At 32.5% G+C, this 16,669-nt stretch overlaps 1 protein-coding gene across 1 annotated transcript in view; it reads left to right on the forward strand.

Moving 5' to 3' along the window:
• The window catches only part of LOC144855400 (neuronal cell adhesion molecule-like), a 58,949-nt gene that overhangs the window by 26,784 nt on the left and 15,496 nt on the right, over positions 1-16,669 (forward strand). The window contains exons 3-11 of the mRNA XM_078713248.1: positions 5,717-5,823; positions 10,765-10,909; positions 11,356-11,552; positions 11,862-12,146; positions 12,512-12,623; positions 12,757-12,929; positions 13,442-13,567; positions 13,955-14,092; positions 14,652-14,779. Of these exons, the coding sequence (XP_078569374.1) occupies positions 5,745-5,823; positions 10,765-10,909; positions 11,356-11,552; positions 11,862-12,146; positions 12,512-12,623; positions 12,757-12,929; positions 13,442-13,567; positions 13,955-14,092; positions 14,652-14,779 (1,383 nt within the window). The 5' untranslated portion in view covers positions 5,717-5,744. The remainder of the gene's footprint in view (positions 1-5,716; positions 5,824-10,764; positions 10,910-11,355; positions 11,553-11,861; positions 12,147-12,511; positions 12,624-12,756; positions 12,930-13,441; positions 13,568-13,954; positions 14,093-14,651; positions 14,780-16,669) is intronic.

Raw genomic sequence — 16,669 nt, forward strand, 5'->3', positions numbered from 1 at the left:
GTATTTATTAACATTTCTTTCATGTTTATCTTGATGTTGAAACTGATATATTATTTCTAATTTATTTGGTATTTGAATAAAGAAAAATATGAAATGTATGGTATATGATGTTTAATAGTTTGGAATATGATACTTTGTTTGGTCAGATCCCATTTATTTAAAATTACAGTATTTTATTTACACAAATTGCAATCTATCACAATTTTTACTTACTTCTTTTTGAATGAATCGAGTGTAAAATACCTTTCTTCCATTTGGGATTTCCCTAAGGACACACAAGCTCCTATGTATTTAGGAGAATTTGAGAAGCAAAGTTGAGAATTCAATTTCAACTTTGACAACTTTCACACTTTTAAATGTTATTAATAATAAATTATAAGATAAAAATAGATTTTGAAATAGAACATTTAACATCTGTTTCTGTTTAGAAGTTTCACAAAATAAAATGTCATACGAGCGTCATCTGGATGTGCCATGAACTTTGTTTAAAGATGGTCTTATGATTTGGTTTTAGTTCATACTATAAGCAAACTTAGAATTTATGTAGTATAAACATTGAGATCCAATCATGTTAAATGTATGTATTTATTCTGGTCCTCAAGCTTAACTGAAAGCTGAGGAAATTCGAGTTAGGCCCTCCACGGACCTATGGCAGCCAGCAGTGCAGCGCCTACCAGATCAGAACACTGGAAGAAGATCCCCTACTCTTTTTTAAAGTTCTTTAACATGCACTATGTACATAGTACTGAATACAAAAAAATGTGTGAAACCTTAAATTCCGTATTTATTTATATTGTAGAATTCCTATATAGAAACACCTTTGGGACCGAACAAAGTATCTCCTTAATAATAGTGTCCGTCTATAAATAATGCAGGTTTGTCATAAAACATTATTTCATGTGTCTACTGTATCCATAATGTGAGGAAAATGTAGAATGCTAGTTTAAAGATTAAGTATATACTGTACGCATGTTAGATGCAAAATAAATAGTACAGGAACCAATTGAAAGTACATACACAATTTATTGCTAAAATACATATTTGCCATATAAACCCAAATATTATCTTTCTTGTCAATAGAAAGGATCTACTCTTAGGGTAAATATTATTGTTTGGGGAGATTTATACAGCTTATATCATTGACAAATAAAAATCACAAATTAATCCGTAAGATGCGATCACAACCTAAGAATTACTGTTGCATGAAAATCAAGCCACTCAACTGGAAATCAAAACCTCCATCTATTATGCACCACTTTTGATCAGAGGTAATACCACCAAATTCATCTATTATAGATTTCAAATAACTTTGTGAAACCTGTTATTATAAACCACTCAAAAATTTGTTTTCAAACTGAGCATGAGTAGGTCCTCAATTACCCATGTTTCTAGGCTGTTGTTCGTTAGAAACTTGATAACACCCAATCTTAACGCTTGACGGTAAATACCTGGCCCACTTTCAACCCACCTGTTTTTGCTAGGCCTCAGTTTTCTTCCCATACCCTTTTATCTGTTTGTCTGTCAGGGTGTTGATTGAGTATCACAGGGTTTTGTTTATCCAGTAAAGTTCAAGAAGCCTGGTTTTAGAAATTTCTAATTTCTGGATTATTTATAGCAGTATAAACAGTGTTTTTTCTGAGGATTTTTCCCATACTTGATGGATTTATGGAGAGGTTAGTAGGCTAGTTAAAACAAGGCTCTAGTTACAGAATCTTTATAGGCAATTTATGTAATGGAATACAAACATATGACTCAATAATTGGTGGAGTCTTTGGTCATATTTCTGCTTCCAGAAACAAAAATGACTGATAAATTAAGCCAAATATTGTAGCAGAATTCAGAAACATTTTTCAATTCAATCAATTAAATGGCAGAAGTGAAAATAATGGTTAAAAACACCATCAGTTGGTGTTACTTTGACATTTAACAGGTTATTGGTGTGCAACTTTTAGCGGTACATATGATATAAAAACAAAGAGAAATGAACAATTAATTTCCTGCCTATTTCCATTTGAATGTAAACAAAATGATTACTGTTGTTTGGTTGACTAATGCATAAAATGTTTCACAAACAAACCCCAGTTCAGTTAGTTTTCACATTTTTTATCTTTACATATTAATATTATTTAATTTTGCTGGAAAGTTGAGTTTTTGTTCTACATTACATAATAAACTTAAAGTTATTCCAGTTTTCGTCATATTTGAGTGGCAAAATAGAGAAGTTACAAATACTATCGTTGCTCACTGAAAATTGCCAGCGAACAGGTAGGGCGAAAGAATGTACATGTATATCCTACCATTTTTGTTTGTTTGACTTAAAGACTGTATGACACTTATAAATCCATTAATACTGGTGCTGTCAAAAAATCGTTTAATTGAAGCATGTCAAAGGTTGTAAAAATGAGATTCAACATACCATTGTAAGCGGTTTATTTGTTTTCCTACATGAAAGATGCTAAAAATTCCTCACAATATTCATTAATAAAAGTAGAAGTATGTCCTATTTATTTTTTGTAGACTTGTGTTAGGAATTGATTCATCAGCTCTTTAAACTTCAATTATATTAAATTGGAAGTGCTGAAACTTCTAAAGTTTGTTTCCAAACCGGAAAAATAAACCGTAATACAGTGATTGGTGTTAGATAGGTATGGACAATTTTGATGACCCAGGAATACCACCCATATGACGGCAACTTTTAGCTATAAAAATTACTACAACACAATATGGGCTTTATATGAAGCTCAAAAATGGTCATGTTCACATAGTAAAAAGGTACCTAGTAGTAGTATTCAAATATAGTGAAATGGTGAGTCTGACTGTGCACCAGAAATATCAATAGGAAGATTTTGACTTGCGACGAACTAGGAACTTTTTGGCAAATTATTAATTTCGTCATTTTTTATTTGTCCAAATTGAATTGGTTTTTGATTTTTTTTTAGACAATGTACATTCAAAAAAAGATTCAAATGGGTATATCTGCTATAACAGAATCTAAGGTCTTTACCTTGACCTAGAACCGAATAGATTGGGTCAGATGATTTGATGTATGGGAATAGTACCTCAACATGATGTCACAAAATCCTATTATGCCTTCGTCTTCCTCATACCATCATCCTCTTTCATAAACTTACTAATGTTTAATAAACTTGGTATACTCTATAGAATATTTTCTTTAAACTTCAGTGCCATAATGTCTTTATGTCCTCACATCACAATGATCTTTTTAATTAGGGATTATTTATTAGCTAATAATACCTTTAGTAAACAGCTTAGAAGTAATTACACAACAGGGGGTAGTCTTGAGCAGGTTATAATGAACCTTCTGTCATCAGGTAAGAAGTATGCCTTATGTTGATTTATTAACTTGTTCTCCTAGCATTTTCTCTGTAATCTTTCATTAAAGCTCTGTCTACACTATCAAACTTTATGTGATGTGAATGTGCCCATATATGGACCTGATGATGTCATATCACTACCATATTTAAGCATATACCTACCATATTTGGATACATCACACTTTTGTCAAACTAGTTTGATAGTGTAGACAGAGCTTAAGACTGGATTTTATTTTCAAATATAAGTACCTTCTTGGAATTAATGTTGGATTAAAGTTACAAGCTTTATACTCCTCATCTTGAAAGGAATTTATTTTAATTTCAATTGAAATGTTTGGTTAAGATACACCTTGAACTTTCAAACATAGGTGGCGCTATGATACCTTTTCTCAAACAACTGTGTCAAACCCTCATGATGTACCCTTATTAAATAGAGTGCCTCATTTGGGAAACTTCTATGTGAATTGATTATGGGAATACAGTGAACCCCTATTAAGGGGACAACATAATAGTGGTGTCCCTTGAATAGGTATTGATTATGTGTTAAAACATATAATTGTCCCTTGTTTGTTTTACAAAAAAGTGTCCCAAAATAGGAATTCTACTGTATCCCATAATTGTTGGTTTCATGGGAAAGTGTCCCCTTAGGGGTGACTAAAATAAGGTGTTCTAATGTAGGTTTTAGCCCTACTGTCCCCGCTTATTCAGGGTACAAAGTGCCTTTTGAAATGTTTACACACTTTGGACACAACATGAGATTCTTGGATTTTTGATAGTATTATAATATACACATATGTTGCAGTTTATAAAGGGTCAAAGTGCATAAGTACACATGTATGTTGCAGTTTATAAGGGTCAAAGTGCATAAGTACACATGTATGTTGCAGTTTATAAAGGGTCAAAGTGCATACACTTGTATGTTGCAGTTTATAAAGGGTCAAAGTGCATATGATATCTGCCTACTGTACATCAGTAATGTTTACATTATATACTTATATAAAACTATGCCAAAGTTGCTTTATTTAATTAATGTATCAGGCAGTATGTTGTTGAGAAACAAACTGTAATTAAAGTTAACATATATTTATTACTTGTATATATTAGATGGCCCACGCATTATTCAAAGCGATCGTAAATCGTCTGCCGATTGTCTTTTTCATTTATTACTATTTAAAAATAATTGCATTCGCATTGTAAATTGATTTAAATGCAATATTAATTCATGTTCATGAAAAATATCATTGATTTTAGATTGTGAAATGATATGTTTTTATACTTGGAAATAGAATATTAGTACAGTAATGTATTTATTTTCTGAATTTAATATGTGCATGGTTATAGCGAGCGATTATCAATATTACTACACATTTTATACATCTATTTGATAGCTACAAAAAAAAATACTACATTGAGAACATACAATATTGACTCTATATTTTGTATTCTATGTGATGTGAAAATTGTACTGTTTTCAATTATGTCTAAAGCTCTGTCTACACTACTACCATATTTGGGCACCCTTTTTTTATCAAACTAGTTTGATAGTGTAGACAGAGCTTTAATCTACATTCAGAGCCAAGCACCTGAATATTATTATTAAGGTACTCCTCATGAAACAGCCTGCAGTGCATACAATGTTATAACTAGTATCTTTGACTATTTCTATTTCTTAATCAGTATTTTGTATGTTTAATTTACAAACAAGTTTCTTGTTGTCTTTCATTTGGCCTTCTACATTACTGTACTTTCTGAAAATATGCCCTGTTGATTATAACTTTGCTAAGAAATGTGCTCAAAATACATTTGGCACTAAGACCAACTAATACACAGATACATATCCGGTTTGTAATAAGACGTTTAGTATATTTTTTTTCAGAAATATGTACAGTAATCACCTTTCCATAATTAGTAATTCTCTTGTGGTATTTGGACTATACTTTCGGTGTCGCCATTCATACTGTACGGAGTTAGATTAAAGATACTCCAGGGATTCTGACCAATAAGATTGCAATTTGGAATGATGGCTAATTTCAGATGCAATATCATTTTTTTTTTATTGTTTCAGTAATTCCAGTCTTCTAATTAAAGTTGTTAATTCAGAAATTCATCTTTTTAGAATATGTTTTATTTTTATTGTTGAAAAATTAATTAAAATCAGTAGTAATTAATACCAGACGGTTTAGAATTTCTTCTCTATGGAAATTTTATGTATTATATAAAAAACTATATTTTAGTTATTGTATCAATGCAGTCACATTTTCATCTGCCTAGGTTACCCGGATAAACCGATAATATCCTGTTTTCATTGAGGAGTGAGAATATTCATTGGACACCCCTCTCCATAAATGGTTTAATTACAAATCTAATAACTTTTTTTACAGATTTGATGCTGGCAAAGTCGGTAATTTTATGATGAGTTTTCAGCGAGCAATTGTCGCTTTGATCCTGTCCACCACACTACTTGTGGGAATAACGCATGGTGCCAGTCGTAAGTACCCCTCAATTATTCGTTTCATCTGTATTTTCTTAGAGAATTTGAAACAAAAATCCTAAAATATCAATAGCTCTAAACATCATAGAGATGATATAACTGAGCAAGGGCAACTAACTACATCTAAAGCCTTGTTCGCACTGGGCTTGAAAAATGGTAAATTTAACCACTATAAGTAACTTTATGGCCAATGGTCATCGATAAATGTTACCAATGTGATCGTGGCTTTAGTAGTTAGTGATATAAAGTAGGCCTAATTGTACATTGCCACAACCAACAATATTTTACAGAGGTAACCAATCTCATTTAGTCCATTATCTTTTTGGTCTTGCAAACATTTAAATTAAAAATTATCAAAATAAATAATGAATTTAAAAGAATAATGCTTTGTTTAACATTGATTTAATTTATTGAAAATGTTGTTACATCACGTACAGAATAATGGAATGCATTTTACATTCAACAAAAAGCTTTTAATATGTATGGAACGTTTCCTGTAATCTCGACGTTTTTTTTTCTAACTTTTATTTTTTTGTGCAAAGTAGTAAACTACAATAACAAGTCGGCCAATGTTAAATCCATTTAGTTATTTTAAAAGCCTCTTTTTTCAGAGAGTACCTTAACTTTGTATCATTACGTTGTTAAATACAACATTAGATACATTACTTACTGGGTGCCATTTGTCTAAAAGCCCTATGGGAGGAAGTGCTATGTCATGCGTTACGTTAATTATCCAGCTATCGTTTCATATCATAATATTTTCATATTGCATCTCTATTTATTGCGAGAAATTATAAACTAGTGATCTGTATTCTTTTCTGCATTTCTACTATAGAAAAATATATTCCTTTCAAGTTTCTTCAACATAGCAAATCCTATGCTATACTGTGCAGCTTAATTGTATAAAAAATTAAGTCTTTATTATTTGCACATGCATCAAATGCATGCGGTAGTTACGCACAGACGCCCTCGCAAACCTTATTAAATGAACATTTAACCGTGACTAGACAACATCAAATTTGGAAAATAATAATATTAATAGGGATTGCACTTTGCGGCCTCTACACTTTAAGTAAATTAGTTTTTATATAATATTCTATGATGATTATTTGTAAAATCTCACTATACTACTATAATAATATGCAAATTAAATATACAGCTCATTTGCATGTTGCATTTGACTTACCTCTAAACCTTATTATTAAAATCACCAATAAACATAGATTTATTCTCACTTTCGCATGTTTATTATTACTGTTACGTGGTTTAATTCAATGAGAAATATTTGATATTATTATTAATTATATTAATTTTGTTTCTTTAAAATTGTGTTACTTTAAATGATTTTTTATTTTGCTCTTTTAAATCTCGATATTTATTTTCTCTTATAATTAATTTCATTTCTTTAATTTATTTTCTTTTCTACTTTTCTTTGAACATTCTTTTCTATAGTCACATTGGAAAGACCAGGTAAAATGCTACCGTAGATTTCCTAGACTAATATTTAAATTCTAATAATTTAAATTAGCAGGTGGTTACGCTACAGAATTGTGTTATTTGTTTACCTCAGCTTCATGTGGTTTTAAATTTTAAAAAGCATGTTAGATTTTAGAAGGAATTGAATATTGTTGTAAAGTTAAGTAAAGAAATACTTCCTAAAGAGAAAAGGAACTATTGAATTGTGTGGAAACGAGGGGCATGGAAATGAGGGCGTGGAACATGTCATCACACACCTATGATTTTTAATCATAAATTCTAAAGACAAAAGAAATTTATAATGAAAATGTTTAGATGATATTAATCTGAAATTGTTTAGTCATTAATTTATGTTTACATTTTACTTTTGTTATTATTTCTGTTATATGAAAAAAAAACTTGACGATATCTTTTTTTGGTAAGTAAAAATATTAAGGTTTATTATTTATAAGATTATGATAATATTATAATAGTCTTGAAAGTTTAACTATTAGAGGAATGAGGATACTGATAATAACATACTTACTTGTGATGGGATGCTCACTATCTAGCTACATTGTTGCATTATATGTATAATTAGTTTTTAGGATATTTACATGTTTTGTGTTTAAATCCTTGATTCTCCCACTTTAGCTATAGATTTTATAAATGGTATTGCTATATGTATAATGACTTTAATTAATTTGCATCTGAAGAATTAAGTATAGTTGTTTTATATTTTAAAACCTGCTTCGGGAGAACACTGCATAATCAGTTCAATTCATTTTCATAGAATTAATCATTATGTAATATGATAATTAATAATGATAAGATAAGAGTTAGTGTCTTGCTTTGTGTTTAGTATTCTAGATAGTTTTCCCCTGTCCCTAGTAGATTTCAAATTGTAAAAAAAAATGTTTTAAAATATTTGTTTAGAAAGAATGAATGTGGTAGTATTACTGCTTCATGTTTGAGTGTGTTTATGTTTGTTTAAGTTAAAGTTTAATGTCTTCTAATTTTTAATCTGCTTGGTAATTTTGGAATGATGCTATTGGTTAGATTAGATAATTAAATGTCCGGTTTGCTTATAAAATATCGACCAGTTAATTAAATGTTACAATAAAGGCCATTCAAACTGCTATTTAAACTACTTATTTTAAGTTCTAAAAATAAATAAAAGTCTGTTGAACTTTACTGGGATATTGTTAATTGTCCCCTGAATAGAGGTATCCCAAATGAGGAAATTATGTTTTATATTTAAATATCTTTAAAAAATAAGAGATTTTGCCTGTACAGTCGAACCCTTCATTTAAAGAGTGTCCCCGAACAGAGGTGTATGTCCCAATGTAGAGATAACTACCTACTGTATTACTATTATTAATATCTTTTAAAATAAGTTTTTCTCTCGAAGATTATACATTATTTGTAGCCTCTAAAATGTTATCTAATATAGAAACATTTTTAAAATATAATATGAAAAGTATTTCCATAAAACAATTTTTTATGCAACAGGCACACATCTAAAATTTGAATGCAGTTAAAAAAGAAAAACAATATTTGTGGAAAGATGTAATATAAATTCAATTTATTTTAGATTTTACATGAATAAAAAAAAAATGGTTATCAACACTTGACGTCTCTAGAGAGATAATACATGAACTCAATCATCAATGACATACATAGATATATTGAAGAAAACAAAATGTTGATATAATCAACGGACTGTTTTTATCTATTGTTGCTCTTTAAATGTCAGCGCGTTGTCGGCCCAAAGGATTTCATCTAAATTGGTTTTGATGGTAGATTATTTATTTATTTTATGTTATTTTACAGTCGCCCCAATCAGTCAAGCACGACTGAAAATTTTACATTTTTTATGTTCAATTGTAAGAAATCTATTTGCCTTCTTCTTCCTGGACGTTGAGAAATATTACTGAAAAGGATTATTCTGGATTTTCTCTTTGCCGTATTATTGTCTGTTGTGTAATGTTTCTGTTATTTTCTTTAATTCAATTTACTTCAATGAATGAATATTTCCTCTGGTATGCATGTGGTACACTACAACAAAGGTGATAGGTTCTAATTAAAAATTGTATTGAATATGCCCTCGTGCTTCAGACTCTTTTGACATGATGGATAATTGGTCCCTCATTAAAGGTTAACCTTTGTTACAGAAGTCGAGAACCTAATGTACTGTGCGGGGAGACCCACTGTCTTTAACCCAGCCTATAGGTTTTGATGTTTCTGAACCCCAAATTGTCACTTGCCAAGGTTCATGCTCTTGGAACTATACTTGGTCAAACAATAATTGTATTCTTAAATGGCAGTCAATGATATACAGTAGTACAATAAAATACACTAAAGATTTAAAAGCATAGAAAAAAATGGACTCAATTTGAAGGGGAATTTAGTGGTTATAAAGTAGCCATAGTTATAGATTATGTAACTTTAATGTCTCGTCCCTACACTATTGTCCCAATAATGCGTGTTTAATGTGTTTTTTTAGTCCTAATCTGATACTCAAATGTAGAATTTGATTGATGTCTGAAACGATTTTGGATGCGAATGGTTTTAATTGCATTTGGAATGCACTAGTGTAGTTAGTATAACTTTTAACAGACCGTACAATATAGCCTGAATTTCAACTTGTATGCTATACTTACTAGTTATTAACAATATTTTTATAACAATTATTGAATGCATTTGATTTATTGAAGGAATGAATAAATTCACAAAACAAAATCATTATTTTTATTTATCTTTACTAGAAATATATATTAAGTTTGATGATTGATTGGATATATTGATTACTTTATTATTAGCATATAAATGTTTATTATTTTATTTAAAATAAAAAACTACTACTACTACAGTCGTTTATATATATATAAGATAGTCAAGTTGAGTGGGCAGGGGCACCCCACCATAATTCATCAATAGCCACATGTTAAAGCCTCTTCTCTGCCATGGTCTTATGGTAGAACAAGTCTTCTTGGATAAGGACTTAAAACTAGAGGTTCATTGTACACATGTGGCTTGTGTGCATCTTAAAGAATCATCTTTTGCAAAATGAGAGGTTACCCCGGTGTACTGATCAGTGCCGTTTAATGGCATGTATTACATGTTCAATATTATATACATCGTCCAAAGATAGGTTTTTTTAATATGGATTATGCATTCTGTAGATTAAAGACTACCATACTTTAGCAAATGTACTATAACTAGCTATGCTAGTTTAAAGTTTAAGTTTAAATACAGTATTGGTTGATACAATGGTGACATACTCCGGTTCCAGGTAGCTATCCCATTGATTCTCTAAAAAAAAAAAACTGCCAAGAAAAGTACAACAGCTTGCTGCAAAATCATAAATGTGTGTTCCAAAAAGAATTTGCATATCATTGATGCCTTTTCAAGCTAATTTGCATATTTACAGGTGTAGTGCAATTTATATTCTAATTGTTACCTTTTCTTGTTAACATCCAGGTGATCCACCAGACATCACAGGCTTAAAAATAGCAAAGGAAGGCTTTGATTTCGACCTTGACGATTCAAGGTCATATGTGTTAGATAGCCGCAACCAACAAGGTGTGGTATCAAAGATCTGGTGTGTAGTAAAAGGACAAGTAAGGTAGGAAACATGACGGAATATCAAATTTCAAAGGAGGACTGAGGGGAGGGCTATGTTCCTTTCTGACACGAAAGCACAGCTCTGATAACACTCCTATTCCATTTCCGATCTGAAAAACTTGTGCAGGCAAAATGACTGCAACAGCCAGAATATTCCCTGCTACACAATACCGACAAAACAACACGATAAATTTGGGCACAAGACTTTGATAATTCATTGTTAATGCAATCCTGGTATAATCCCACCCCCTTTGTGCCCACCCCTATTCAGGGGACACCCATAATAAGGCGACACTTTCCAATTAAACAGACAAGGGATAATATATGTTTTAACACTATGGCCAACTACTATTCAAGGTACACCCTATGGAAACACAGTCCCGGAGGTGTAATAGGGGTTGTACTGTTTGTAATAGAAAAATAATTGGACTATTTTTTTCTAAACAGTGAGGTAAGTTGGTACTTCAATGAGGATACTGAGTATATACGAGATGGTCCAAAGTACAAAACTGGGAAAGATGATGGTATTGGTTATTATTTACAAATATTGGTTGTAGACGAGAGTGTGACCGGAAACTATCATTGTGAAGCAGAGAACAGACTGGGGAGAGCACTGTCTCAATATGTCAACGTAACACAAGCATGTAAGATTATAGTAATATCAAAGAGTTTATAAACTAGATTGGCTAGAGGGTGGATTCCAATGTTATTAAAATTAAAAAACATAGAGGAATTATATATGTTTTAACACAGCCAACCCCTATTCAAAAAGACACCTTTATCAAGAGGACACTTTCCTGTTAAACAAACATGAGGAAGTATGTTTTAACACTACGGCCAACTCTTTGCAGGGGACACAGTTATAATGGCGACATTTTGTTTTTGGTCCAGAAGATGTCCCCTTAATAGAGGTTCTACTGTACCTAACTAAATACCTGATTATTATCTTACAGATATTGGCACATACGGTAAGGTTGCCAATCGAAGGGAAGACAAACAGTTAAATGAATATTTAATGTTGAACTGCCAACCACTTCAGTCCAACCCAGCTTTAATCATGTCATGGAAAGTTGGTGAAGAAACTGTACAATACAATGACCGGCTTCAGATGGATCAGACCGGTAATCTGTATATCTCTAACCTTGTGAGCGAAGATGCTGGAACGTATAAGTGCTTTGTAAAGAACCCGGTTCTTGGACAGACATTCTATAGCGAGGAAATTTCTATTGGATTTGGCGGTAAGAGCATTATAGCATCTAACCTGTGTTAGATATTTTCCACAATACAAATGTCAGAATATGTTATTCTTCTGTATGTTGATGCCAGAGAGTATATAAATTAACACCCTCTATCTAAATATATGGTTTGGGCACGCTAATATAAAGTCTTCCAATATCCAATTTTTGTTCCCTGTTTACACTATCAAACTAGTTTGACCAAAAAAGTGTGATGTGCCTATTAAATATGGTAGTGATATGCCCAAATATGGTAGTGATATGCCCAAATATTGTATTTATATGACATCATCATGTCCATGGACTTAAGATGTAACCTATTTATAACTAACTACTTTTAACATTGGTTTCTACATCGATATTTACAGAAAATCCAACAGAAGTAGCCGAGCGTAGACCAGTTATTGTCTACAAACCACAGCCAACAACAATTGGAATGAGGAAAACAAAGCTTAAAATTCAGTGCATTGCACAAGGATAGTAAGTTTTAACTATTTAACCTTAATTTTTTGGGGGTGGGGAATGGGGAAATACATCTTTAAAAGTAACCGATCCGGACCATGTCTTGTTTTTATTTTCATCGTAACAATTTTATTTGTGTTTCATCTTATAGTCCAACACCCACAATTAGATGGGAAAAGATAGGAGGCACCATAAAGCCAAGTGAAACCAATAAACCTATTCTAGAGATAGCTGATGTTGATTTTAGTGACGCTGGGACGTATCGATGCACTGCAGAAAACAGTCAGGGCAGTGTACGCGCCCAGACAGAAGTCGTTGTGCAAGGTAGGTATGCTTTTATAAGGCCTGAACAAAAATCTTCTACCACCGTAGGTCCGTAGCGGGCCTAAACTGAATTTCCTCAACTGAGGAGAAATAATATTAATAAATTACATTTTAACACACCAGCTTTTATTCTTGCAATTTAATTAGTTAATTATGCATCACATGTCATTTAGAATTAGCCCTACCTAATTTTTATAAACATTTTTACAATTTTTGCCACGCGAAGTTGTTTGCCAATAGCTTTTGAAAATCAGCTTATTGTCTACTTTTTTCCTCCACGTCCAGTCCAGTCACGTTGAATGGCTTAGCTTTCTGGCCTAGTTAGTCAATGATGAATAAATTGAATAAAAGTAGGTGTGTTGAATGGAGAGAATATTTCATTTGATGAAAAATTGACTGCTCTATTTTTAACTCGGCTCCACCTCTTCCACCTCAAAAAACAGTCAATTTTTTAACTCATGAAATACTGTAGTGGTTATGCTTGTTATAAACATAAATATTTGTTTCTATAGCGGCACCATATGTAGGTGTTCCAATGGTTGACACTGAATCATACCCACGTGAGACCGCAGTGTTTACTTGTGACCCGAAGGGCGTACCAGAACCGACCTTTCAATGGATGGTTAATGGAGTCAAACGTAAGTACAGCTCATGAACGCACACTACCCATTTGTATACTATAGCATGATTTAATTTGAAGTTTGCGGTACACCACATTATTTAGTTCTGCTAAGAACTGTTGAGTTTATGACGTTCTGATTAATGTCCATTGATCGTCCTCAAGACTGATAATACAGGAAGTCCAGGAAACTAAGAAATATAAGTGAGATTGTATGAAACAAAGTGTGAAAAAAGTAGGTGTGTTGAATGGAGAGAATATTTCATTCGATGAAAAATTGACTGCTCTATTTTTAACTCGGCTCCACCTCTTCCACCTCACGCAATAGTTAATAATTACTTTCTAATTGCCTTATTCTTTTGATTAAAAACATTATTTTATTATTTATTTCATATGGATATTGCAGCAAAAAAAGACTTTCATTCTGTCGATGGCAAAACATTATCAGTGATAAACATTACTAAAGATGATTCAGCCGTATTTCAGTGCATGATAATGAATGATTACGGAATATACATCGACCAAGCTACGTTCAAGGTTGTCTGTGAGTATCCATAATCCAATTTTTTACTATCGAATTTATTTGCATATTGTTCAAGCCTTTTCTGCGACAAATTTTAGTTTGTATTTATTCAATATCAACAGGAACGCAACGCAGTTTTGATTTTACGATCATCCTGTAAATTATCTTGTTACCAGGCCACCATCTCATTTCCTAAAAAATGCAATATCTCCCGATATTTTAGATAAACAAATAAATTCCACAATAGTTATAATTTCTACTACTCTAGATATAGAAAGAGAATAGAAAACATACTAATATAAGTCCATAAGCACATTACCCATGTTTACTATTATAAATGTCAATCCTTTATATTTTTAAAAGCACCCTATATGTTTTGATATATTTTTCAAAATAGTATAGCACCCTTTATAGTTTGGACATGCTTTCATAAAACTTCTCAATATTTCATTTTTTCCAAGTTGGGAAGTCTGTGTTACTGTTACAATAATTCAAAATGTATATACATATTCTATACACAAAAGTTAAATATAAACAAAAATAGCTTTTGCTAATGGATGGTTGTCTTTTTGTTTCAAAGTCGTTCGAGCTGAAATTGTAGAAGGTCCAGCAAGTGTGCGTATGGTAGAGGGAAAGGATGCCAACTTCACCTGCCAGTTTATTGGTAAACCACCTCCAATTGTCACATGGAAATACAAAAACACTAAAGTAAGCTAATTTGGCGCAAATTCTTTACAGTACAACTTACACCCACCCCCATTGGGACATCACTATTCATGGGACATCACTATTCAGGGGAACATCACTATTCAGGTGACATCACTATTCAGGTGACATCACTATTCAGGGGACATCACTATTCAGGGGACATCACTATTCAGGGGACATCACTATTCAGGGAACATCACTATTCAGGGCACATCACTATTCAGGGCACATAACTATTCAGGGCACATCACTATTCAGGGCACATCACTATTCAGGGCACATCACTATTCAGGGCACATCACTATTCAGGGCACATCACTATTCAGGGGACATCACTATTCAGGGCACATCACTATTCAGGGAACATCACTATTCAGGGGACATCACTATTCAGGGGACATCACTATTCAGGGCACATCACTATTCAGGGCACATCACTATTCAGGGCACATCACTATTCAGGGCACATCACTATTCAGGGGATACTCCTTTTACATGAGATATGTCCGTGCTAAATGTGATACAGGTTCACTGGGAAATGGCCAGAAAAACCCATGAAATTAAACTTTTAAATTTTTCACAGAAAATATTGAGCTATTTAAAACATATTTAATACAAGGTTTGTGTTAAAAAAGTTGACGGCCAGTAAAATTGAATTTGGGCCAGTAGAAAAACTTATCTACTGGCCCAATAGAGCAGTTAAAAAAAACCTTAAGGATGACCCCTGTATGTCAAGGCTTAAGTGAGATATTCTAATATTTCAGGGGGTATCAATATTCAATCTAACAGCAGACCAGGTAAGGTTCATTCATGTGACATTAACGTGTGACATGTGCTGCACTTGCCATGTGTTACATGCACGCAGACATACCCACACACATCATGTGCATGAACTATGACATTGATAATCATGTCTACTATATGCTAGACAATTGTCTATCAAATTTGTTTATGCATGGAGAAAATAAATGCAGTATAAATTACTACAGGGAGAAAAGGTCACTAGCTTGGAAAGTACAATTAAAATTGTTATTTTACAACAAGACGCATGCATGCTTTATGCTATACAGTAGAGCCTCTCCTTTGGGACGCTGCTATTCAGGAGATGTTATCATGTGAAATGAACAAGGGTCAATATATGCTTTGACACTACAGCAAACCCCTATTGAGGGGACACCCTTATTAAGGAACCACTTTGTTGGGTCCTGAAGGTGTACCCTTAATAGGGGTTCTACTGTATTAGTAAGTCAGCTACTTAAGGTTAAAGGGTCAGCTTACACAAAAGCACATTGATTATCAAAATCGATAGGAAAGTAATTTAGGTTAGTCTTCGGATTGCATGAAAATGTTGAGGTGATGCAGGGCTACAACGCTACATGGGCACCATATCTGCAGATCATGAATATTCATGAATACTACTACTAAAGATTAGTGTGTCCCGACTGGGACACCGCTATTTAGAAGACACCTCTATTAAGGTGATATTTCTTGTAAGATAAGGGAAATATATCACTAGCATAGTACATTAGTAGTATTTTCATGAACAGTCTTAGCCTAAACAACCTGGGAAGGGAGGAGGAAGAGTTGTTGGCATGTTTCAAATATATATTTTGCGTTACTGGTATAGGTTGTATTAAAAATATGGAATTGCTTAAATTATCTGTCTTTACATTTTATATATTAAGGGGACACCTTTGGGCCCAACAAAGTGTTGTCTTATTAGGATTGTTGGCCATAGTGTTAAAGCATACATTATTGCCTTTTAGGAAAGTGCCCCTGTATTAATTGGGATGTCTCCTGAATAAAGGAGGGCTAAGTAGTAAATTGTAGTAGGATGTTTCTTTACCCATGATCGCCTCTAACCCCCTATGATCACCTCTAACCCCCTAT

The sequence above is a fragment of the Antedon bifida genome, chromosome 11 (assembly GCF_963402885.1).
Source record: "Antedon bifida chromosome 11, ecAntBifi1.1, whole genome shotgun sequence".
Taxonomy (NCBI): domain Eukaryota; kingdom Metazoa; phylum Echinodermata; class Crinoidea; order Comatulida; family Antedonidae; genus Antedon; species Antedon bifida.